Source organism: Camelus bactrianus, chromosome 33 (genome assembly GCF_048773025.1).
Source record: "Camelus bactrianus isolate YW-2024 breed Bactrian camel chromosome 33, ASM4877302v1, whole genome shotgun sequence".
NCBI classification, from domain to species: Eukaryota; Metazoa; Chordata; class Mammalia; order Artiodactyla; family Camelidae; genus Camelus; species Camelus bactrianus.
The window spans coordinates 9,729,080-9,755,099 of NC_133571.1; the positions used below are offsets into that span (position 1 = coordinate 9,729,080).

Here is a 26,020-nt window from a genome sequence, read left to right on the forward strand (position 1 = left end):
CACCTTTACCACTAAGCAGTCGCTCCCCTTCCCTCCACCCCACCTCATCCCTAGGCCACCACTAACTTACTTCTGTCTCTATACGTTTGCCTGTTCTAGGCTAGTCATATAAATAGGATTATACAATCTGGTTTTTCATGACTAGCTTCTTTCACTTAGCATCATGTTCGCAAGTTTCATCCGTGTTGTATACGTATAGTGTTTCGTATCTTTTATTGCTGAACAATATTTCCTTGTATGCGTATACCACATTTTATTGATTTATTTGTCACTTGATGAACATTTGGGTTGTTTCCACTTTGGGCTATTATGAACATCCATGTACAAGTTTTCTGTGGACACATGTTTGCAATCCACCTGGCTAAATATCAAGGAGTGAAACTGCCCAGTCATGTGACAACTCTGTTTAACCTTTGGAAGAACTGCCAGTATGTTTTCCAAAGTGGCTGCACCAACTTGCATTCCCACCAGCAGTGCATGGTTCCAATTTCTCCGCATCCTGGACAGTACTTGCTTTTATTTGTCTTTTTGATTTATAGTCATCCTGCTGGGTGTAAAGTGTATTTATTGTTTTGATTTACATTTCCCTGATGCCTAATGATGTTGAGAATCTTTCCAAGTACTTATTGGCCATTTGTGTATCTTCTTTGGAGAAATGTGTTTTCAGACCCTTTGCCCATTTTGTTTTCATTAGGTTATTTGTCTTTTTATATTGAGCATAAATATATTCAATAGAATATAAATTGAATATATAAGTATTCAATATAAAGTGATACAAATATAATATATATAAAGTAATATAATATTCAATATAAGTTCTGAATAGAAATCTCTTAATGGATAAATGATATGCAAATATTTTCTCCCATTCTTTGTGTTGTCTTTTCATTTCATGGCACAAAACATTTTAATTTTGATGGTGTTTAAATTACCTATTTTTTTTCCTTTGGTTGCTTATAATTTTGGTGTCAAATCTAAGAAACCGTTGCCTAGTCCAAGATTTACTCCTATGTTCTCCTAAGAGTTTATGGCCTTAGCTCTTACATTTAGAACTCTGATCCACTTTGAGTTAATTTTTGTATATAGTGTGAGGAAGGGATCCAACTGCATTCTTTTGCATGTGGGCATCAGTTGTCCCAGCACCCTTTGTTGAGAAGGCTATTCTGTCTCCCACTGAATGATTTGGGCTCCCTTGTCAAAGGTCATTGATCATAAATGCTTGGGTTTATTTCTGGGCTGTCAGTTTTATTCCATTTATCTGTATGTCTATTCTTAAACCTTTGCCACATTGTCTTGATTCTTGTAGCTTTGTAGTAACTTTTGAAATTGGGAAGTGTGAGTCTTCTAACTCTGATCTGCCTTTTCAAGATGGTTTTAGCTATTCTGGATTTCTGGAATTACCATACAAATTACAGGATCAGCTTTGTCAGTTTCTGCAAAGAAGCCAAATGGTATTTTGATGGGCATCATGTTGACTTTGTAGATCAGTTTGGGGAGTATTGCCAACTGAACAATATTAAGGTTTGCAATCCATGAACATGAGATGTCATTCCATTTATAAGATAGTATATTTTTAAAAAGAAGTTGCCCCCATTGTACATTCTTAAAAATTATTCTTTATTGGATTTTAATTCTAAAATTAATATAGGTGCATTGTAATAGTGTCAAATAATAGAGAAGTTAAAAGGACACTGTAATCTCCCCCCTCCACCAAATTCTGTCTACTCATTTATTCATTCAGTTAATTAATTCATGCAGCAAATATTTAATGCTTGCTTCCTGTCTTCCAGGCACTGACCTAAGCAACAGGAATATAGTAGCAAACAAGACAAAATCCTTCCAGATCCCTAAATATATGTCATTGGGTTTAGGTTTCATCATATGAATTTTGGAAGGACACAAACATTCAGTGTATTAAAGTTACCATGTTTGACGTGTATACGTCTATCCTACAACACTATTCTCTGTTTTAACATGATATTTTTTCTCCAGTTTATTTCTTAATCCTAATCTTCTGAGCCTTGAGCCTTCACGATATCTCAGAACCTTTTTTTTATTTTCCTGAACTTTTTCTTTCAGTGACTGGTTGTATTGATATCCCTGAGGACAGGACAGCCTTCAACCCAGCATCACGCCCCACTAACAAGAATGTTTCCTTACTAGAAGCTTCTATCTAACGGTGTCCTTACTGAGCACCCCTGACTCTCAGCTGTTCTAGTTGACTCTTGCACGGCCAGTGAACAGACTCCTTACCAGCTCTTTGCAGCCTGTACATTAAATAGGTCATTCTCTCTTCCAGTCCCCAAGTCTCTGTCAGCAATGTTTCTAGCTTCAATTATTTCCTTCTTCCCCGTGGGCATATCTGACAGGTAGCCTCCTGTTCCCTCTCAGTGCAAATATCATACCTGAATTTTGCATTTACCTTGTGATTATTCCTAACTCAGCCAGACGCCAGACATGAGCCACAAGCACTTATGACTGGCTATTTTCCATCACAGGTTGTATCTGACAACACTGGTTTTTAAAATAAATTTTGAAACAATACCTGTTGCCCTCACAGAACCAGAGAAGCCTGAAACAGAATGTCAAGTGCACGCTGTGTTCCCCTTGCCCACCTCCTCCACGGGAAGCAGGGGAGGCTGGGAGGAAATAATGAAGAAGGCCATCCTTTCTTATAATCACCACTCCCCCCAGCCACTCTTCAAGGCCTTGTTTCTTTCTTCCAGTCTCGCGAGTGTTATCAGAAGATCTTAGAAATAAACCCCCAGCTGCAGACACAGGTGAAAGGTGAGACTTCCTGCCAACACCCTTGTTTGAATTGCACCCCCCTTCTGCGCTCTGGCCCTGGGTGCCCTCCACGCCTTCTCTGCATGTGGCTGCAGGCATAGCCTTGCATAGCCCTGCACAACCAAACCCTCTCCTTACCCGCCCTGCCTTCCTCCCTTTCTCCGCCATCTGCCATCAGAGCCATCTAGACTGGGAACCGTGTTGTCCTTGAAACCCCAAGTTGGTCTAAGATGCTGGGTAGATAATGTACAACCTCCCTCAAATTTTCCCTGCTGAAGATGAGTTTGAATTATTTTAATGGTTTCTGCCTCTCAACCTCCCATCCTTAAAAAAAAAAAAAAAAAAAAGGTTGCTCCTTGTGTGGATGTGTTGAATGTTAGGGTTTTTGTGGACTCTCCTTCTTGTTTTGCTAGGTTACCTGAATCAGGTAAATCTTCGGGAGAAGGCAGACCTTCAAGAGAAGGAAGCCCAGGAATCGCTGGACTCGGGAAAGAACACAGCCGTCACAACCAAGAATCTCCTGGAGACTCTTTCCAAGCCTGATCAGATCCCCCTGTTCTATGCAGGGGGGATGGAAATCCTGACTGAAATGATGAAGGACTGTAAGCCAGAGATGTGTGTGATCTCATGAATATTGTCGGTGTGAAGGGACAGAGGTTAGAGGTCTGCCCTTGTGAGGCAAAGAATCCCTTTTTCCCTTCCTTCCACAAATATTGATTGAAGACCTACTACAATGTAGGTGCTAGAGGACGTGCTAAAGAAATGTCCCCCGACCTTAGCTCCATCCTCTCCCCAGAGCGTGCTTACACTCGACACACACACAATAAACACCACACACACAATTCGACACAAAACACACGGACAGACGGCATGCACTCACTCCATAAATGCTCACATCACACACACACACACACACACAGCATGTGCTCACATCATGTGTACTTAGGTCCCGTACATCACACACACACACCACACATGTGGGCCACATACACCATATATACTGATACACATATACACACACCACACACATTCACCCCTCACACACATCCTGCACATACATACCCTTTGCATACCCCCATATACACCCCAAAAGCCCAGTACTACCCCCCACGAATCTCCCCCAACCAGAGGGGAATGGAAGACAGAATTTTGTAGGATAAACTGTAAAGTTCACTGCAGTTACACTTAATGGCCACTTAGGATGTGCGCATAGTTTCAGAGCAAACATGAGCTCTCCTGCTGACGAGAGCCACACTGTTCTCTTACCAGTTCCTGTAAACATTGATACCCGGGCTGAAACCATTCTTGTTACTCAGTGACAGAATGTTGTTTGTCTGTACAAGTGGATGGCGTCTCTGACTTCCCTTTAGTGTGCAGTGGAGCATGCTCAAACACCCCTTCAGTAGTTCTTTGGCGATTGTAGGTTCTTCTCTAGAGCCTGGAAACAGCTCTGAGATAAACATTTAAGAGCAGATGGCTATGCCAGTCCTTGCAGGAGGCTGAGCGGCTCCTGGCGGCTCTCTAAAGATTACAAAATGATCAGTCGTCAGATAGCTCATAGGCCACCTGGGCTCAGCTCTCCTCTCAAAAAACTGCCTCTTATGGTGGTAACAAGCAGCTGATGACAGAATGTGAAAGTATTTGTTTCTGCCCAAACTGTTAATTCAGTGACCTTGACATTCCATTTCGGATTTCTCCTCGTCATCTGGCTCTGCCTCAGCTACACATCAGCCAGATGGTTCAGGAGTCTGACATGGTTTTCTCTGAATTTGTTTCAGCCACCGAACGAACTTTATTCAGAACACACAATGGATTCCGTATCATCAGTGAGAATGAGGTCCTAAGAAGGTAGGGATGTTTGTAAAGACAGCCCAGCATCAAAGCGAGGAAAGAGAGCCATTTCTTGTGAAACCGGACACTAATCACACTGGCAGTGACCTCACTGGGTGGTACCACCTTCAGTCAATACCGGGTGCTACGTGAACGCCCCTTGAGCTCTGAGTTTCCGTGGTTTGAGTTAAGCCACAGAAAACAATGAGAGAGAGAGGAAAGTGAGCAAAACTTCCCAGGGTTCCTCCAAGCACTCAGAGTCAGAGAAATGACCGTTCTTGCTGGTTTCCCACCAGTCTTTGCAAGATTGCTCTTTGCTCTTTTCCTCTTTGGGAATTGGCTGATAGTGTTGTTGCAGAAAAACATGTTACAGCTTAGTGTTACAGCTCAGTGTTACAGCTCAGTGTGACTGCAACCTGGATCTGGGCGAGAGACCAAGCAGCACTCCGAGGGTTGGAGAACTCAGCTTTATTAAGCTGGCAGGCCCAGAGAAGTTAGCACTCCAAGCTCTGGACCTGGTCTGTGGGTTTACACAGGCTTTTATAGGCTGCCAGTTTACACTTTGCAACATCATATGCAAATAAGGTGTAACAAAGTTGACTAATTAAGAACAGGCTTTGTAGAAATGGACCAATCAGGAGTGAGAGAAATAACCAATCAGGAGTGAGCTCCATGCAAATGAAGTACCACAAATAGACCAATCAGGAGTGAGTTCCACTTTCCTAGAAGTTAGCCGTTTCAGAGGCAAAAGTGAGATAAAGCCACTGGGCCAGGGAACCAGATGGTGCTGGCAGGAGAGTAGTGGCCCTGCCTGGGGATCCTGCTGGTCTTTTTTATGGGGCTTCCCACCTCAATGTCAGGAAATGAGATCCTCTGGGTCCTGACTGATCCCATTTATAATTCCATCTGAAGAAAGACTCATGTAGCAGAAGGTAGTTTGCTAAATTTATTTTAATTTTATTTTGTATTTCAATTGTTCTGGTGCAATCCCTGAGGCTTAGGACTCTGATGTGGGTTGGAGCCACCGGCACACATTTGCATGCGTAAGGAGGCCCGTGAACTCTAAGCTGTGTGCTGGCCTGCCAAGTTCATGGGTCCTGATGTGGCCATCGCCCTGCCCCTGGCTCACCACCCTCCCTCCGTGCCTGCATCCTCATCCTGGACCTCTCAGTCCAGTGCTTAGAGTCCCTTGGTCCTGGGACCTGCAGCTCTGGGTGATGAAGTGACTTTCTTAAGCCCACGTTTGTGGGGTCTGCTGGTGAAATAAAAGCAACTGAAAAGAAGATCACGACTAATCTCCTGTTTTAATATGACTCTCCCTTGCCCCTTGTAGGTGCTTTTCCACAGCTGGGAAAGATGCCGTGGAAGAGACAGTATGTGTGTCTGTTCTCAGGCTCTGGCAGGCCGTGTGCAGTGAGAACGGTAAGCCTGGGAACCACCGCTGATCATCATGAATGCACTGTTCACCTGAGAGCTCCTGGGCGGGGTCGGGGGGAGAGGGGTGCCCGGCACGACTGTTCCCCGGAAGGCCAGCCCCTGGAGAATGGATGTCTAGACCCTCCCGCGGAAACAATGGATCAGAAGCAAGGCTGGCACTGCAGCTGTGTGTCCAGCACGCTCGCGGCTGCCTTCACCAGGGGCAAGGTCACTGCCAGCGTAATGCGTGGTCTCATCACCTGGGCACTTGCCTGGCTCTTTGCAGACTAATGACTTCAGTTTGTGCATCGGCAGTGGAGCAGACAGAGTTCTTCCTTTTCTGTCTGCTGAAAAATAGTGTTCCTTTTTTATGGCCACAGCACGCATTTCAGCAGTGTGAGATTTACGATGGTCCCTTCCGGCCTCTTGTGACACTGGTTAGTGTGTCATATTGGGACAATAAAAAGCTATGGGGATTTTATTTACCTGAACTCTTGCCTTTTTACATATTAGCATCTTCTGGGGCTCACTTAAGATTTTGTACAGTCTTATCGCTTTTGTGACCTCAATGTAAATAAACATTTTAAGTATTTCCTTCATTTTAAGAAAAAAATGTGTTGGGGGAGGGTATAGCTCAGTGGTACAGCACATGCTTGCATACATAAGGTTCTGAGTTCAATCCCCAGTACCTCTATTAAAAATATATATATACCAAATGGCACAGAAACCACAAAAAAAATGTGTTTTCATTAGGAAAATATCCATACTTGGACACAAAACTGTGAAAATGGGAATAGTGACAGCTGTCTCCAATGCAGAGGCTCCCGTGGGGAGCCAGTGAGAGCACTTATAAACTATTAAATGCAGAATATAAGATAATATTGTTCTTTTTCTTGATTTAGTAGAGTGGAGGAATCATCTTAAATTCTAGAAATTTTAAACCTTCGGGGTCACATCTTTCTTTAATATCTGGAGAAATACTGTCGGACATGGCCTGTGTTGTAAATGCTTTGCCTCAGATCAGTGAAATCTTGGTATATCCAACTCAATAAATATAAAACTGTTTTTAGGGAGGGCAGAGCTCAGTGGCAGAGCGCGTGCTTAGTATGCATGTGGTCCTGGGTTCAATCCCCAGTGCTTCCATTAAAAACAAACAAACCAACAAACCTAATTATCTCTCCCCTCAAAAACCAAAAACAAACAAAAATTTTTTTAAAAGGACAAGGGGATGCTTAAAAGTAAAGACATGAGAATACGTCTGTGATACAGTACCAGCTGGAAGAGAAAAGCGCATTACAGGGTAGGGCGTGTCATGTTTTTAACATTATTTATAGGGGGGGTGAACACTAGCTCCCTTAGGAAATGGGCTTACCTGGAGTGGGTACCAGAGAAGGGGATTTTCATTTTCAGGTGTATACATGTTTTGTGTCATTTGAATTGTTTCCAACGAGCTACTTTTCCTGTGTGTGTGTGTGTGTGTGTGTGTGTATTAATCCTGCTTTGTTTCATAGCTTATCCTCATCCCCCAGCCTCTACCTCTGCCTGCTGTCGAACAAATTCACAAATTCACATGCCTAGTTGGAAAATGAGCCAGGCAAAAGGGGGTGAGGGTATATCCAATGCCAACACCCTGGAAATAGCTGATAATGCAGGAAAGGGAATGTGCTCTATTAATTAATGTTCTCACGGGATCATTCTAGTTTTCTGGAAAGAACTCAAATAGTTAGTTGCTCTGGCCATTGTATGAAAATTGATGGTCTAAAGATCATCCACTGTTAATCTGATTTATTCCCCTGCCCGCACATTTCTGGATACCGTACACCAAGGAACCATGGACAAGAACAATGATGATGGCTGACGTATGTGTGCCAGCCCCTGATCTCCCCACCATCACATAGTAACTCATTTAATCCGCATGACATCTCTGTTATGTTGGCCCTCTTCCTCATTCCACTGATGAGAAAGCTGAGGAGCACAGGGGTTGATAAGTTGGCTTTTCCTGGTCGTTTCGCGGTCATGCGGAACCAGCAGTCTGGTTCTGGAGTCCATGGGCTTACCCTTCATCATCCTGCCTCTCAAACAAGTGGAGAAGAGTCAGGTTTCCCATTGAGATGGTGGGAGACGGAACAGGTATATCTACTGTCACAGTCTGCACAGTGTGCCGTGTTTTGCAGAGGAAAACCAGCGTCTGCTTGTGATGCACCCCAGCTTGGGCCAGCTGCTGCCCTCCCTCTTGGCCTCCAGGGTCCTGACCATCCGGCAGCAGAGCCTGGCCCTGCTGCTGCAGCTGGCCCAGACGGAGAATGGACGGATCCTGATCATCGGCCACCTTGACCTGACCCGGTAAGGCTCTGCTGGCGGGAGCTTCCCTGCGGCATCTCCGATTTCACCTGCCCCGTTAACACCTGCCCATCTCCCTTCTCACATCTCTGACATGAGAGATGCCGTCCCACTGGATTCAGGATCAGAAACAGACAGTCTTTGAGAGGAACACTCCCTCAGGAGGACTTCCAGGACAGAGTCCTGTCTGAACTTAGCACCATGGACAGTTTCACTGGTTTCCATCTCATCTCACAGCTCCCAGGGTTGCATCAGTAGCTGCTCTTCCAAAACCAGATTTGGAACCCAAACATAAAAAGGTCATTAGTTTCTGCCCTTTTAGCCTCAGTCCTGGCTCCACTCTTTTCCTGTCCTTACTTTTCTTCATTTGTTCTTGCTTCAGGTAATGCTATCTGATTTTGCAGAGCCTGAAACCCTGTCTGGAGTGAGGTAGGGTACAAATAAATACAACAGATCTCAAATACTGTTGCCTTTAAGTCTTTCCAAGTCTTAGGATGATAGGAATAGAATGTGCCTCTCTCCTAAGTAGACTGTTTTTTATAATTAATGACCCACAGTGATTCTTCCCTGTGCTTTTCCATCTAAAGATTATTAGTTTGAATGTGTGAAATTGCCACTTTTTAATATCAAGAAAGGTTGCATGTTGGCAATTTCATGTGGTTCAACCTAAAATAATAGCAATGATTATAAACTTGCTTTATAATAAGTGCTTCCTGTATAATCTGAAAACAGAGTTTGGCTTCCGATTCTGTTCACTGTTATCTTATTGTGAGGGAGGCAAGGTCGGTGTCATTACCCCATTTCACAGATGGGGCAGGAGAAACTGCAGCGAGTGACTCAGGGCGTCTCAGCCAGCTGACTCCGAGGCCTTGGGGCCCCGCTCCTACTCTCTGTTTCCCAAGAGAAAAACAGCCGAATCTGAAGCTGTGTCAGATCTCCTTGGACCACGCCGAGACCTCTGGGGCGGCCTGTGTCAGTGAGCAGGTGCATTTGTGCTGAGGACGGTGGTGGGGCGGGGGTGGATAAGCCTTGGCCGTGGTTCTCCCCTTCTCGGCCCAGCGCAGCCCCCTAATGGCCTTGGCAGCCCCCGAAGCTCAGCCCACACACACAGGCAGATGGCTCGTTAGCGGAGTTAAATCCTCAAAAGCACAGTTCACATTTCAAGTGACTCTGACATCATTTCCTCAGTACCTTCAGCATGTTTTTTCGTTTGGTTTTGGTCTCTGAGTAACTGTAGCTCGAGTCCTCATAAGCTTTTTCCCCCAAGCTATCTCGGAATTGCTTGAGTTTCCGTTTGAATGTTTCCCAGTGCCTTGGCATGCTTGATCATCTCCTGCGATCCTGCCTCCTCTCTTCAGACAAAGAAGCCTCTGCCTTTTACCCTGGTGCCCGTCTCCTCGTTAACGTCCATCTCCAGTTAAACTGGGAAGAGGTAGAACATGTTCTCTGAAACGAAATGAGATCGTTTGAAACAGGGCAGGGCTGTACACAGGTCCCGTGACCTCACAGAGAGACACGGGTACCACAGTCCTCCCCAGATGCTTTCCCCCTGTGACAAATTGAAGGGACAGATGTGCATGGACAGGAGCTGAGCGAGGGCCAGTATCCCTTTGTGGAAAGTGCGGGGGTTTTAGATTCAAGCAGTCGGGAGCGCAAATCCTCTGCTTGTCTCTTTCTACCTCTGTGACCCAGGAAAGCCTTGGTGGGCCTGAAGTCTCATGGGCATCACAGATCTATGGTGAGGAGTCAGAGAGGGGATGCATGTAGCCGATTAAAAGTTTTCTGCTGCATTTGACAGAATACTTGACCCAGAGAAGCTCGTCTTGTTTTCCTCACATAACAGAAAGACTAAAGATGGAGGTAGCTGGTTCAGTGGCTCAGAGATGTCAAGATCAAAGTCTCTGTCCTTCTCCTGACCCTTCCCTCATGGTCACACAAGGCTGCTGCAACTCCAAACATCACATCCCTCTTGAAGACAGGTTAGCACCAGCCAGGTGTGTCCCTTTTATTAAGAGAAGCTACAACTTTTGTTTCTCTCTTGTCAGAATTGTGAAACACGCCACCCTGGTGGGGAAGTTAGTTCCAACTTGTGTGTAGAACAGGCAGGGCAGAAGGGGGCCAGCAGCATGTCTGTGGGTTCCCCAGCGGACAGCACCTGCCACAGCAAAGAAAGCAACTCGTGTCACGCCTGACGCATGGTGTGGACTCAGTAATGACTTTTAGAATCACTTTCTCTCTTCTGGGTCGATTGCTCAGGGTCCTAAGTTGAGTTGAAAGTGCATTTATTAGTTACATGAGACCATTTTCTGACCTGTGATCCATCTACCTGGTCCATCAGCTACTTGTCAGCAGAGCAGGCCAGCTGCCTCCAAAAAAGGGAGAGGCGAGGGAGTAGAAAGGGCTACCCTGTCCTCCGTGGTCCAGGTAGGGGGTGTGTTTTGTCACCTGGAGAAGCCCAATTGTTTATGTCTCCGAGGACAAAACCCAGAGAATCTTAGGCCTCCTGGCCCTCTTCTGTGCTGTTCTGTGCTCATCAGCGTTCACCTCAGGATGGAAGAGAACAGATTTACGCTGGGAGGAATACTCTGAACTAACTGAAACAAATGGTTTCTGACGGTGGGGACACTGGAATGCTCTCTGGAGGAAGTTGGGCTTTTCCAGAAGTATGGCGTTACCTGGGACCTTAGCAACAACACAGTCCAGCCCACCCAGCACCGACGTCCCCTCGGGGGTAGCCCAGCAGGGCCCGTGCACGACGCCCTCTGGGGAAGATTCCAGAGTTCGCATTCTGTTTGTCTCCATTGGACTGGGACGGGTGCCATAGCAGCTCATTGGCCGGGGTCTCTCCCAGCTGATGAGAGGAGCGTGTCCTGCCCCGGGACAGTTCTGACTGATGTACACTGATCTCCTTACACCGAGCACAAACTGCCTGCCCACAGCACTCGGGACAGTTCTGCCTCCCTCTGTGGGGGCCGTGGTTCATTCTGTCAAATGCCTACTGCTTGCATCAACTCTCCTGCTTTCCACGGCTTAACGCATCTGAAGACACCGATCTTTTCCATGTTAAGCATCCAGGTTTCCTCAACCATTCCTCGGGTGGTTCGACTTCCAGGTCCCTCCTGAATAAGGCTCCTGAATAAGCCCAGTACCATGAATGTGGGTAACTGGAGGCCATACTCCTAAATAGGTCTTTATCTCCCTTTATGGTCCGATGCGTCTGGTCCTAAAGATCTCATCTTCCTGGCCCTCCTCCCACCCCCTGCTCTTCCTGCTCTGTTTCCTTCGCGAGCCCCCTTGATGCCTCCATTCTTCCAAGTCAGGGACCCCAGGATCCTACCCTTGGCCCTACTGATCACGTCTAAGTCTCTCTCTCAAGTGCTAGAAGGAAGCATCCTTCTGCCCCTGGGCACCTCCACCTCCACGTCACAGGCATCATAAACTTCATAAATCAAAAGTGGTTCCTCAAACCAGACCATCTACCTGAATTTCCTGTCTTCATAGATGCAGTTCCTACCCCGACATCCGTAAGAAGATGGTCTTTGTCAGTCCTACCTCCTCAGCATCTCCTGGATTCCTTTCCCTCTGGCTCCAGCATCTCCCATCACCCTTTCTAGGTCATCGCGGGGCCTCTGTGTTCCCAGCTGTACATCTTATTCTGCTCCATCTCGGCTCAGTCCCTTAACCTTTATTGTCTGGACAGCAGCAGTTCTCCGCCCACCCCGTTGGAGTCCCTGCCTCCTGCACTTCCTGCTCTAGTCCAGCCTCCTCTGTGCCACCAAGGGGATTTGTCCAAAGTGCTCGTCTGTCCTGTTATTTTCCTACCTAAAATGCTGACCTGAATCTCTACTGCCTATAAGTCTCGTTCTTGGACAACTGGGAAATACCATCCCTAGGAATCACCTGGGGGCTTTATTGAAATGCAGAGATGGATGGGCTCGAGAGTCTGCAGCCCCCCTAAAATCCACCACCACCAAGCAAGTCATCCACCGTCCACACTGGGGACACAGGCCTGCCGGGGAAAGGGCAAGCCAGCCAGAAGGCTGCAGAAGGCCCACCACGACCCAGGCTGGCGCTGCTCAGCCCTCTAGCCTCACTGCATGCCCACACCCTAAGGACCAGCTGTGAGGGCCCGCCGGCAGTCCCCAAGTGTGCCTCTGCGATTTTATGCCTCACTGTCCTTGTGACTGACGTGTGCTCTGCCTCAGATGCTCCGCCCCTGCACCCACGTACCTGACAGTGGCCCACAAGCTCCTTGGAGCTGGGACTTTGTCTCGTTTTCATCACTGTGGCCCCAGGACCCACCACATCGCCTGGCACACAGTGCTCAGTAGGTGTTGATTGGCCGATGCTCCACATTCAGCCGATTTCAAGTGTCAAGTGATGTGGAAATGGCGTTGCCACCTCCATCCTCCCACACCTCTGGCCAGGTGGCTCAATGCCCGCTGGACCTGTGTCTGTTTCTAACATAGCACTGAACGCATGTCGCTGTAGGAGACCGGGAGCTCAGTACTGTGTCCCAGTACTGAGCACAACACTCAGCAGGCCGGAGGTGCTTGGTCTGGGTTCGCTAGATGGACAGATGTCTTCTACTCCCGTTGTCCTGGTGCTGGTCAGTCTGTTAAGGCAGCCTGAGGTTCCATTAGGTTTTTTTTTTATTGAAGTATAGTCAGTTTACAGTGTTGTGTCAGTTTCTGGTGTGCAGCGTAATGTTTCAGTCATAGAGATACATACATATATTCCTTTTTGTATTCCTTTTCATTATCGGTTACTACAAGATATTGAATATAGTTCCCTATGCTATACAGTAGAAACTTGTTGTTTATCCATTTTATATACAGTAGTGTCTGCAAATCTCAAACTCTCAGTTAGGGAGGACTTTTTTGGCAGCTGCACCAGACTGTTTGCTCATAATGGGTTTGCAATTGGCTAAAAACCCCTAAGTCTTTTTCACATGAATCAGTTATTAACCAGGTCTCCCAATTCTGTTACTCAAGCAGAATTTCCAGCGCTCTGAGTGAAGGGCTTTGAGTTTCACCCTCTTAAATTTCTTCTGCTGTATTCAGCAGTCTGTCAAAATTGTGTTAAATCTTTATTCCATCCCCCACTTCATTAGGGGGCCCTCCCACTCAGTCATCAGCAGATTAGTAAGCATGCCATTTAGTTGTCATTTATGTGATTCAACTTGGCCGAGCCAGAGTCTCACGGCAGAGGCACCAGAGATTCCTCCCACGTCAGCATCAATGAACTTTGGTTAAAACTGTTCACCCCCCGGGACCTCCCATTAAGTGGTAGAGCCGGTCCCAAGGGAGAGTGTCTACCTCACTGGGGTGGGCAGGGAGCTGGGCTTCCTGGGGGGTGGGTGTGGCAATGCCACCCTCTCATCTTATTTCATCAAGGTGCCAACTCCTCCCCTGTCTCCATGCAAGGCCTCCATGTTGGGGATGCTGTCAGCTGGAGGTCAGCCCTCCCTGAGGGTGTTATGGATTTTTGCAGGTTGTTGGAAGCCCTGGTGTCATTTCTTGATTTCTCAGATAAGAAGGCCAGCTCAGCCATGGGACTGCTCACAGGCTTGTCTCAGGAAAAGAGGTAATTTTTCTTTCTAGAAATTGATATATCTTCTTCGACCTTTGTTGAACTGTCTGATCTTCTGTACCGTGCAGCACATGGGGGGCTTGGCCACCGGAGCATCACAAACTTCACTGAGTAGAACTGATGTCTTCCGGGGCAGTGGTCAGCCGCTCCCATCCAGTCCCTCTGGGTGCAGGGGCACCCAGCCCTCAACGAGATTGGAAGCAGTAATGTACCTTAGAACGGAACCTCTCGCAGTGGGCAAGCCTGCTATGTGCTGGAGAAGCTTCTTCCCCTAATCAGTGTCTGATAGGAACTGCCTGGCAGATGAACGTTGAATAAATGAGAAAGAGAGATGTGGGGAGAGGAGACAGTAACACAGTAACACAGTAAGGATGAACGTCTTGTTGGGCTGCCAGTGGCATCATGGGTAACCATCCCCTCTGGTTTGTTTTTTTTTTTTTCCTTTGCTAAGCTGCTGCTGGGAATGACGGTAAAGGTCTTAGATTTTTATAACTCTTAAGTTTCTTTTTTTTTTTAGTGCATCTTGTTTTGTTTTTTTAAATTTATTCACCAGCTTTAGGGCATCTTACTTAGAAAGAGTCATACAATGAGAGAGAGATGCTTGTGCCTGTAGATGGATCGTTGACACAGGCTGGGAATGTGTACTGGCCCCTCTGGCAGGTGAAGCGTGTGTGCCTCGGGGCCCTCCTCACGGCTGTGACACGTAAACATGCTTCCACCGTGTCTCCTGTTTGCACGGCGCACGGCGTGTAGACACAGAGCAAGAGGAGGGCAGGGGTGGTGCTAAGTCAGATCGGCAGAGACCTAGAGATTCCAGCAGCTTCTGCCTAAGAGAGCTGCCCTCTGAGACCCGTTGTTTAACATCAAAGGCAAGTTTCCAGGCTTGGAAAAGTGAAAGTCACATTTCCTACCTAGTGACATTCTTTTTTGGTTCCAAATGGATCAGCCACGCGTGGGCAAACCACATGGGCCCAGGGTATGTCTGCTCCATTACCTGAGACACTGTACTTATGTTATAGTTTGCACGTGTAGGAATGAATCATGCCGGATGTTGTCTCGACAGATTCCAAGTCTGGTTCCAGGCCAGCCTCCCAGGAGCTCTCCCGGCACTGACGGGCGTTCTGGTGAGCAAACCCGCGTTTCATCACCGGTGACAGACCCTCTCGGGAGCCCGAGCGGGACCGTCTAAACAGTTTACTCTGCAGAACACCTGTTGCCTCTCGGGTTTATTAATCATTTATTCACAGCTGGAATTTACACAAGTCTTGGGTATTAAAACAACTGCAGTCAGGACAGGTGGAGATGGCATATGGACGGAGCTGGTCTCAGGGGAGAAAAGCCATGTGTGGGCTGTTAGGTGAAAGCACAGTCGGTCTGTCGCCATCAGTCCCCTTCTGACCCAGTCCCTGTCATTTGCACCACATGCAGCCTTGTCCCCTGCTGCGGAAGCCTTCCTGGTCAGGAGGACAAGTATGGTGATTTGAGCTGATGAGGGATAACATTGCAAGGGGTGATGACGGAGGACATTCTCTAGAAGAGCAGGCTGTGACTATACCCTGTCCCCAGTGAGCCACAGAAGTTTCAGGGGACCTTAGAGAGCACAGCCACACCCCAGTATCTCACAGATGTGGAAAGGGAGCCTCTGAGAAGGAACAGGACCTGCCCCGGTGCTCCCAGCTGGTTGGTGGCATGGCTGGGATTAAGCTCCAGGCCTCCCTATTCCAGGCCAGGGTGCTTTGGGGTCCTCCCCTCTGTGTGCCTCCCTCCTGTTGCCGGCGTGACCCCACTGATGCCCCGTGTGATGTGACCTGGTTCCTAGACATGTGGGTGAGCGTGGGATTCCCCTGGAGACTCCCTGCCATTATTTGCCCTGCTCTCTGCAGGCTCACTTTCTCTTCTTTCCCTTTCAGAAGCGAGATCCCAGGGTCACCAACACCTCCGCTCTCTGCCAGTGCATTGCCATCATGGGAAACCTCAGTGCTGAGGCTGCCACCCGAAGACAGATGTCTGCCTCTGAAGAATTTGGGGACGCCTGCTTGGACCTCTTGGTATTTTAGCTTTTCCATTCAGGATTGGTCTTTTCCCTGCTTTGGGAGAATTGGCTTCTTAATTCTCTGGCTTTTCCACAACTTCTGTTTGAGGGTGCTGGGGCCAATGGCTTATCCCTTTGGTTTGATGGGCACCTGGCCTTAAAGAGGCCTCCAGATCAAGTCTCCTCCACCTGGAGAAGTTTGAAGGGTTTCCAGAGGATAGCTGGCTGGTCCGTTCATTTCAGCAGTTCACTCTGCAGCTTGAACACAGGACCCGCCAAGCCAGAGCCATGTGGCAAAGGCACCAGGGACTCTGTGCGGGTCTCCTGTACTGACGCCAACTCACAGAACCCGTGTCTGATCTTCCAGCATCACTTGGAAGGTTCATGACGCTGACAGTTTAGGGAGTGTGGATAATGCTGAGACCATCGCCAAGGGAAACAGGTGACCGTGAAAAGCTGCAAGGCAGGAAGAACATTGATCACCTTGTTTTGTTTCCAAAGGCCAAGTGTGAGGAGGATGTGGACCTGTTCAGAGAGGTCATATATACCCTTCTGGGGCTCCTGATGAACTTGTGTCTTCAGTCGCCCGTTGTCTCTGAGGTACCGCGTCCTTTCCTTCCTACCTGAACACATTCTGTTGCCTAGACCTGTCCTCATCACCACAAGGAGACCAGAAGCACGTGGCCTCAGACACTGGCAGCGGAGTGGGGAGAGCTGGGCGGACGCTCTGTCCTTCGGCTCCGCTGAGGCGTGAACGGGTCGCTCCATCAGTTGTTCATTCCGAAAACCAGCTGAGTGTCCAGGGTGCTGAGCACAGCGCTAGTTTCTGCGTTTACAAAGTCAAATACGATGTAGTTTTCTCTCTTAAGGTGTCGCCCTGTAGTTAGGGGAGACGGACTTGGGAAAGAAATGAGAGCAATGGAAGAAGATGTTGTGAAGGAAATGTGGGCAGACGTGGGGTGACGAGAAGGAGGGAGGGGCGGGAGGTCAGGTCTACGTGGGCACCCAGACCCCCAGGGCCATTGGACGCCTTCTCCCTCTCCCTGTCACCGCAGGTTTGGGCCGTGCAGGTGAGCCGGAAGTGCCTGTCTCTACTGAACGGCCAGGATGGAGGCATCCTGACAGTAAGCTTCTCCAAGGGAAATCCAGAAACAGCTTCCTTTGTTGTTCTCACTGTTTGGTTTGAATATCAGTGCATCTTACCCTTTTGAAGTTGCCACACCTTTGAGATTCTGCTGACTCTCCGAGTTAGGGGGCAGACACACTCCTCAGAATGATGTCCATAAGCACATAATACAGCATTTGCCTACAGTTTCAGGGGATTTGGTGACCCCTACCCCATGCCCATCTGTGGACCCCCTAGAGTCCAGGAGTCCTGTTAAGAACCCCTTTTCTGTAAGGTGTGGAGCTTAACAATTTATACAAAGTAATCTATCTGATCTGTCATCCCTGTGCAATTGGACAGGCCAGATGATTTGATGTAGAATGTCGTTTCCACAGTCAACAAAGCCAGGCCAGTGGTGTATTTTGGAGCCAGTGGTGCTGGAAGCTATTGATGCATGATGATGGTAGCCCCCTTGGAGATCCATGCTGCAATGGCTTTCTTACTTCTGTTCCTGACATTTGGATGAGCAAACTGAGAAAGGCCTGTGGTTGGCATGATGTATCAGGAGGAGAGTTCTGATCTGATTTAAGAGACTATTTGCCAGCCTCATGGGATGTGTCCTTCACTCACATTAGGAGTCACCCCAACTCTTCTGCCTGTTAGATCAGGGCCCTAACCCTAAAGAAACAATTGGCGTCACACCCAGGGCCGATCTGGGAAACCAGCCCTTCAAGGATCGCGGACTAGGGACTGGTTCCAGGGGTGTAAAAAGGTGTCCTGTTAGCGGCTAGCATGCCCACAACTTACCTGAAGTCAGTTGAGACTTCTCAGGCAAAGGCACTTAACCTGGGCTCCGGGAAGGTACGATAGGTTTCAGGTTCCCGGGAAACCCCTGCAGCTGTACAGAAAATTCTGAGTGTGTGTGCATTTTCCTGGCGCTGGGGACATCATAGCTTTCATCAGATCCTCAAAAAAGCCATATGACCCCAAAGTGGTAAGCACACTGTTCCTGGGTACTGGGGGCTTTCTGGGTGGTTGGACACAAAGCAAGACTTGTACTCGTTCCGCGCTAGCCCTTCAAAGACTCTGGGCCAGACGAGCCCAGGACTGTGCATGGCCACAGCTGGGTGGGTGCTAACCAGCTCGCTCAGCGGGGCAGCTGGCTAATCAGGGAACCCAGTCCTTTAATAGGGTGCCCTGAAAAGAGAGCCATATTGTCAACTGTAGCCACATTCGAGCACCTGTAGGGAGCAGATTAGGGAAGCAAGACTGGTAACATAATACACAAATCTGTCCCTTCTCGCTCTGGAGACCTCATTAAAATGAGACTGAAAAATCTAATTTGAAAAGACACATACACCCCAGTGTTCATAGCAGCACTATTTATAATAGCCAAAACATGGAAGCCACCTAAATGCCCATCGACAGATGATTGGATGAGGAAATTGTGGTATATATAAACAATGCAATACTACGCAGTCATAAAAAAGTATGAAATGATGCCATTTACAGCAACATGGGTGGACCTAGAGATTATCATACTAAGTGAAGTAAGTCTAATAGAGAAAGACAAATATTATGATATCACTTATATGTGGAATCTAAAAAAAAAAATGACACAAATGAACTTATTTACAAAGCAGAAATAGACTCATGGGCATAGAAAACAAACTCATGGTTGCCAAAGGGGCAAGGGGTGGGGGAAGGTAAATTAGGAGTTTGGAGTTAGCAGATGCTAATAACTATATATAAAGTAGATAAACAGCAAGGTCCTGCTGTAGAGCACAGGGAACCATATCCAATAGCTTGTAATAACCTATAATGGAAAAGAGAATGAAAAGGAATATTATATATATATACATATATTTATATGTAACTGAATCACTCTGCTGTACACCAGCAACTAACACAACATTGTAAACCAACTATACTTCAGTAAAAAATAAAGTAGCAAAAAATAAAATAAAGTGAGACTAAAGGCATTTGGGAAAAATAAAAGGCAGAAACGCTCACTGACGAAGTGACCAGGCAAGAGGTGACCAATGGGTAAGTCATCTCAGCCAGTTTCTGGAAGACGGAGAGGAGCTGCAGGAGTGGTAATGAACGAGGCAGGGCTGAAGAAGCCCTGGCGTGGCGTCCACACGGAGGGGAGCACAACTGGAAGGGAGCAGACCTGTCTCGAAGGGCCTTGGGCAAGATCGAGGCTTCAGAATACCAACTATAACAAGGGACAGAAGTAAGAGACGGGGGGCTGCATTGGGCAGCCAGGCAGGCATCAATTCCTCAGGCATAAAATCTGAGCTTTTGTTTTCCTAAAGAAATTGAAAGACCAGAGACAGTTTGCTTCCTCGTATTTGGGAGTGCCACCTGTCTACCTGTTAGCGGACAAGCCCCCTCCCCTATAAAGACAGCACACCCAAACATTTTGCATTTTTCATACATGTGACTGGAAAGCTAAGGGTCACCAGGCATTTCAGGAAAGCCACACAAATAAATTTTTAAAAGACCAAGGTAAACAGAAAAATGGACTCCAAAAAACTAGAGATGATGTAGGAAACAGAAGAAAAAATTCATAACTGTTATTTCTATCTTCAGAAAGATTCATGATAGTGTTATGGTCATAAAACAGTAACAGCTTGCTATTAACAAAAATCAGAACTCGGAAATAAAATCAATGAGGTCTCTCAAAAATAGAATAAAAAGACAAAGATTCAGAAAAGATAAACGAAAAGCTGAAAGTCCCAGAGGATCAACGCAGGAAGTCTACCACCTAGCGAGAGCCCTGGTGGCATCAGAACTTCCAAGGGATGCAGGGCCTGGGATCCTGGCCAGGACTTTGTTTACAAGGGTTGAACTCTGGTCCAGTGTGAACTGGAACAAGCGAGGCCTCTGTGCACCCAGGGATGATGTGAGCAGCCCTTTGAATTGCCTACCAGCAGCTTTGTTATAAAGAACAGTGCTTGCTATCAGTTCCTTGGCCATTGTATTTTTAAAATCAAGATGCATATTTTGCACCTAATGCTAGTGATTTTGTTTGTGCCTCACCAAATTGTTTGTTAACTTTATAGGTCATCAGCATTTTAAGGGAAAAAAATTTTATTGAGGTATAGTCGATGTACAGTGTTATGTAAGTTTCAGGTGTACAATGTAGTGATTCATAATTTTTTAAAGCTATGTATGCTCTGTTCATAGCTATTCTAAAACATTGGCTGTATTCCCTGTGGTGTACAGTATATCCTTGTAGCTTATTTATTTTACGCATAGTAGTTTGTACCCCTTAACGCCCTCCCCCTATCTTGCCCCTCCATCCTCTTGCCCCTCCCCTGACCCTCCCCCATCTTGCCCCTCCCCCCGTCTTGCCTCTTCCCCTCTTTAGAACCTTTACTCATCCCTTCCTTTCTGTTTCCCTCAGAGAGCTGCCGGCGTTCTCAGTCGTACCCTTTCTTTCTCCTTGAAAATCATTGAGGAGGCTCTAAGGGCAGGAGTGGTGAAGAAGATGATTAAGTTCCTGAAGGTAAATTAATGTCACTGAATTTACAAGAGTGTCATTTTACTGGGGGAACAGAATTAAGGAGGGTTTCATTCAGTTAAAGTGCTGCCATTTCACCTCTACTAGATCCTAAACTTCTCGAACGGGGATTCCCTTCTGACTGTCCACCCAGACTGTTCTCTGAACAGCCACATAAGATCATTGAAGAAATCAGTAAATTGTTCATTAGATATAGTACATAAAGTCTGCTTACCATTCAAGCCTAACTTAAAAATGTATGGCCTCTGTCCTTAAAAAAAGATGGCCTGGTGATTGGATAAAGATGTGGTGTGTGTATACACACACACAATGGAATACTACTCAGCCATAAAAAAGAATAAAATAATGCCATTTGAGCAACATGGATGGACCTGGAGATCATCAATACTAAGTGAAGTAAGCCAGAAAGAGAAAGAAAAATACCATATGTTATCACTTATATGTGGAATCTAAAAAAAAGACGCAAATTAATTTATTTACAAAACAGAGACAGACACACAGACATAGAAAACAAATTCACAGTTACTGGGGAGAAGGGATAAATTGGAAGTTCAAGATTTGCAGATACCAACTACTATATATAAAATAGATAAACAGCAAGGTCCTACTGTAGAGCACAGGGAACTGTATTCTATAGTTTGTAATGGTCTAGAATGAAAAAGAATAAGAAAAGGAATATATATATGTAAAACTGAATCACTATCCTGTACACCAGAAACAAACACAACATTGTAAATCAACTATACTTCAATAAAAAAACAGACGGTCTGAGTGGTTTTCAGCAAGGTTTCTCAGGCCCTGGTTTCACTCGTGTTTTCCTGCTCACGATGCTGTATCCACTTACCTGGAGAAGGTTGGATGTAGCTCCACTTATGAGATGTGCAGGCTGCAGAGTAACCACGTGACAAAAGGATGTTCAGATTTTCCCCTTGATATGAGTGTGATGAATCTATGTGAGTTACTACAAGAGTTAACTAGATTTTCCTGAAGGGAGGGGTGAGTTATTAGATTTCATCTCTGGATCCCACCCTTGATGCATGTGCTCAGTGAGGTTCACTCACCCATGTGAGTGTGCTGACCCCCCTGGGAGACTTATTCATAAGACCCCAGTGGCTCCAGGAAGTGTGCTCTGTGAGGGGGCTGCTGTGGGGACAGGGGCAGTCCTGAGGGGGTGGGATAGTGGGTGTCAGTTTAGGCTGCCCCATTCTTCACTCTGTGTAACTTGCACACCCACACACCCACCGGAGCCGATCACGTGCACACACGTGTGCATCATGCATGCATTCATGCACACATGCATTTTTAAAGCCCCTGCATAGGGTGATTTTTAAGGGTTATGATTTGACAGTTGCCACCTCTTAAAACGATCTAGGTTCGTGATGTCCTCCATGCCGGCCTGTCAGCCTGACAGCCTTAGCAAGTCAGCCCTTATTCTCAAATAGTGAAATGACATGGGAGGGCCTTCTCCCTTCTCGCTAGATCTGCCAGTTGACAGCATCATTCTCTTCTCAACCACTCACTCTGGAGCCTTCGGCAGGTGATTACTCGGGTGTACATGACAGGCCTCCATTCATAGCGGGGGTGCCGGCCGTGTTAGGAAGGAGGTGAGTGACACTGCATCCCAGCGGGGCCCAGGCCGGCTTGCTGGGAGGCACACACCATTCTCAGTGGAGCAGCTCTTCGTTTGGGAAGACATGAGCACAATCACAGCTGCTCACTGTGGTTTCCGGCCACGAACAGCCGTGGGATTGATTCTGTTTTTCTAATTTCATTCTGAAATCTAGGCGGGAGGCGAGACTGCATCACGTTATGCTGTCAAGATACTCGCCATCTGCACCAATAGTTATCACGAAGCTCGAGAAGAAGTGATAAGAGTCGATAAAAGTAAGTGATGGCTTCATGAAGTGGAGCCCACATTAACCCAGAGGTTAATCCATCCTTGAAGGGAACTGCGGGGGAGGAGGGCGGAGAGACTGAGGATGACAGTTAACCCCTCCCAGACTCCAGCAGTGTGTACCAGCAAGAAGTCATCTCACCTCCGGCTCTGGAAGCTTTTAATTAGCCTTCAGTCACGCACGGGTAGCATGTCCATGCTGGGTGGAGACTCAGCTGTGCAACGGCTCAAAGATAACGGAGTTGAGGCTGGGAGCTACCTCCCCTCTTCTAACAGTAAATTGAGACTGTAAAGCCTTCGGCTTAGACTGACCCAGCACGGGCCCTCTTCCTTCCCAGGGGAAGCACCTTTAACCTTTAGTGACTGAGGAGGATGTCAGAGTCCTCGGACTAACAGCTTTAGTCCAATCACTGAAGCTGGCTGCTGTCATCCGGGACCTGCTAACTAACGTTCTAGCTCACATCTCCTCTGGGCCACACAGGACTGCACTGAGTCAGGCCCCACCGAGTGGGGGGCAGGAACCCTTCCTGTGGGGCCTGTTCCTGGCCCTGCAGGTACAGGGTGCAGGCCTGTGGCCCTCCACTCAGGGGCTGTTGAGGTTACGAACGGGGACTTCAGAGGGACCTGTCTGATCCATAGCCTGCATTCCCCGCAAGAACTGAGTCATACTGGGCACTGCTCTGGGCTCCTGAGGTCCATCAGAGACACGGCCAGGAGCTGCAGAGTTTCACAGATCTCAATAGGGATTTGCCAAATGGGTGACACATCTGTCCCCTGCCACCCCCCTGTGTCCCCCACATTCCAGTCCCAGCCTCCTGCTTGGGATCTGGGGGCACCGATGTTTGTTCTCCTCCTCCCTGCAGAGCTCAGCATTCTGATGAAGCTGCTCCACTCGGAGGATGAGACTGTGGTGGGCAACGCTGCCCTCTGCCTGGGGAACTGCATGGAGGTGCCGCTGGCAGCCTCCTCCCTGCTGAATACGGACATCGTGCAGGTCTTGCTGAAGCTGGCGGGCAGCGATGCGCAAAAGACGGACGTCCAGCTCAACGCGGGCATCGCCCTGGGGAAGCTGTGCACAGCCGAGCCCAGGTGTGCGGGGCTGGGACTCTGTGCCTCTCGGAACCCGTGGGGAACCCAGCTACTTCTCTAGAGGAAGTCTCCTGAGGGCACTCGGGAGCTATTAGGCTGCAGCTGGACTGGGGATGCTTTTATGAGACAGGGATCTTTCAAGACACCATAGCCATCATCTTCTCTCCAATCCACTCCCACCATCTCCTCCATTTCTCTCCTCTTTCTCTCCTTCCTCCTCCTCCTTCCTCTCCCTCTCACACCACCTCCACTTCTCTCTCCCTCCTTTCTCTCACTGTTTTTCCAGAAACAGTTAGACACCCCCACCCCTGCTTCTTCTTCTTCTTCTTTTTTTTTTTTTTTATTGCCTGGGGCCTAAGCATATGGGAGAATGTCCTGTGAGGGTAAGTTCTCGTGCTGGAGGAAACAGGCGAGATGGGGAGTGGCACGATTAAGACCACCCATCCAGCCCCAGCAGAAGGCTGCACTCTGACTGGGTATGTCGCCCCTCCGTCAGCTCAGACTTCTGCTCCGCTGTGGCCCCATCTGATGTGTTGGAATACCTGGTCCTCATGCTCCTGGAAGGTGCCCACCTGTGGCTGAGCATGGAGCCCCGGCACAGGATGGGGTGCCTTCCGTGGACGGGGAGGGGCTCTGGCCTGCCTGCTTCCTTCTCTTACAGGCTCACCCTCTGGTCCCTCCTCTGTAGAATCAGAGGGTTGGCCTGGATGACATCTTAGGTCCTTTCAAGTTCTGTCTGATTGTTCAAACAGAAGGAATGGACAAAATCTTTCTTCTACAGACAGCAAAGCACGCTAGCTGGGATGGACTGCCGGTGGCAGCCTACCGGGGGTTTCGGGTTCCTGAGAGCAAGGCCCCTCAGATCACTGCCGCTCACACAGAGTGCTGCTGTGTTCTGTGGGCCTCCCGAGGGCCTCCCTGCTTTGACCTTTGGGCCTCCCCAGGTCTACAGCTGCTGCCCAAGGGGGCTTCTCCCTGAGACGGGGATGCCTCTGGGCCCAGATGTCTGCACCCTGGCACTTATGTCCTGGAGTCTGTGTTCTGCTTGTGACAGGTTTACCACTCTCCTGAGAGAGCTTCACGGGATGGAAATTCTCAGCTCCACCATGAAGTATATGAATGATTCCTGAGAGACGTGGTGGCCGTGAGTGTTTGGCAGACACACAGCTGTACGCTCTGGGTTGTTCCTGTGCTGATAAAGACTTCTGGAATATCCACGCCAGTCATGAGTATTGATTTTTCAGCGTGCTTGCCTGTGGGTTTCCGTTGGTAATAAGAGAGTGGCCATCAGGCCAGCTACCATGTGGGGACTGCCCCGGCTTGCTCAGCGACCCTCGTGGCCTCCTTCTGGTGCAGAAAAGATGTGTTACAGCTCAGTGTTACAGCTCAGTTGTGCAGCAACCTGGATCCGGGCGAGAGACCAAGCAGCACTCGGAGAGTTGGAGAACTCAGGTTTGTTATGCCAGAGGGCCCAAAGGAGTTAACACTCCAAGCTCTGGACCCTGTCTGTAGGTTTATACAGGCTTTTATAGGCTGCCAGTTTACACTTTGCAACATCATATATAAATAAGGTGTAACAAACGTTGACTGATTAGGAACAAGCTTTGTAGAAATGGACCAATCAGGAGGGAGAGAAATAACCAATCAGGAGTGAGCTCCATGCAAATGAAGTACTACAAATGGACCAGTCAGAAGTGAGCTCAGGGAACCAACAGAATTTTAGGGGTAAGTTCCACTTTCCTAGAAGTAAGGCGTTTCAGAGGCAGAAAGTTAGATAGAGCCTCTGGGCCAGGGATCCAGATGGTACTGGCAGGAGAGTAGTGGCCCTGCCTGGGGGTCCTGCCGGTCTTTTTTTATAGAGCTTCCCACCTCACTTCCAGCATCCCTTCCTGCTCTGCAGTGGCTGGACACCAGCAAACAAAAAGCCACATTCCCCAGACTCTCTTGTAAGCCATGGTTCTTGACGAGAACTAGATTCTGCCTACCTAACACCCTGCCTGACCTTCTGCTGTTTTCTGCCGGCAACATGCCAGAAGCATCAGGGTTCTCAACAGTGACATTTCAGCCTCCACTTTCCAGCTCTAACGTGGCAAGGGACAGCTGCAGTGGCGTCGGCGGTGGTGGCAGCCTCCCCAGGCCTGGCCCACCTCTGTGGAATGTGATCTAGAACTCAGTGGGTGGAGCGATGGGAGGTGGCTCCCCTGGCAGGGGGTTCTGTCGGATCCAGGGGAATCATTCCGGGAAGCGCCGCCTGGTACCTTCCTCCCCACCATGTAAGGATGTGGTGACACCCTATCCCTTAGATTGTTTTCTGCTTAATGTGCCAAAGCGGGAAGGGGGTATCTGTTTCTGCACTGAACTCTTACAAACACAGAAATATTTATTTCCCTAGCCCACCTTTGTCTC

The 26,020-nt window shown here is 48.0% G+C and overlaps 1 protein-coding gene across 2 annotated transcripts in view; it reads left to right on the plus strand.

Annotated features, from left to right (window-relative positions):
• TTC12 (tetratricopeptide repeat domain 12) overlaps positions 1 to 24,829 on the plus strand; it is a 39,974-nt gene extending 15,145 nt beyond the window's left edge. For both annotated transcript variants that reach the window (XM_045506797.2, XM_045506798.2), the window contains 14 exons: positions 2,727 to 2,787; positions 3,201 to 3,389; positions 4,566 to 4,635; positions 5,951 to 6,039; positions 8,208 to 8,376; positions 13,867 to 13,959; positions 15,029 to 15,089; positions 15,876 to 16,013; positions 16,499 to 16,597; positions 17,053 to 17,121; positions 20,515 to 20,616; positions 22,416 to 22,515; positions 23,389 to 23,614; positions 24,669 to 24,829. In XM_045506797.2, coding sequence (XP_045362753.2) covers positions 2,727 to 2,787; positions 3,201 to 3,389; positions 4,566 to 4,635; positions 5,951 to 6,039; positions 8,208 to 8,376; positions 13,867 to 13,959; positions 15,029 to 15,089; positions 15,876 to 16,013; positions 16,499 to 16,597; positions 17,053 to 17,121; positions 20,515 to 20,616; positions 22,416 to 22,515; positions 23,389 to 23,614; positions 24,669 to 24,744 — 1,542 coding nt within the window. In that variant the 3' untranslated portion in view covers positions 24,745 to 24,829. The remainder of the gene's footprint in view (positions 1 to 2,726; positions 2,788 to 3,200; positions 3,390 to 4,565; positions 4,636 to 5,950; positions 6,040 to 8,207; positions 8,377 to 13,866; positions 13,960 to 15,028; positions 15,090 to 15,875; positions 16,014 to 16,498; positions 16,598 to 17,052; positions 17,122 to 20,514; positions 20,617 to 22,415; positions 22,516 to 23,388; positions 23,615 to 24,668) is intronic.
• Positions 24,830 to 26,020: the final 1,191 nt, after the last annotated feature.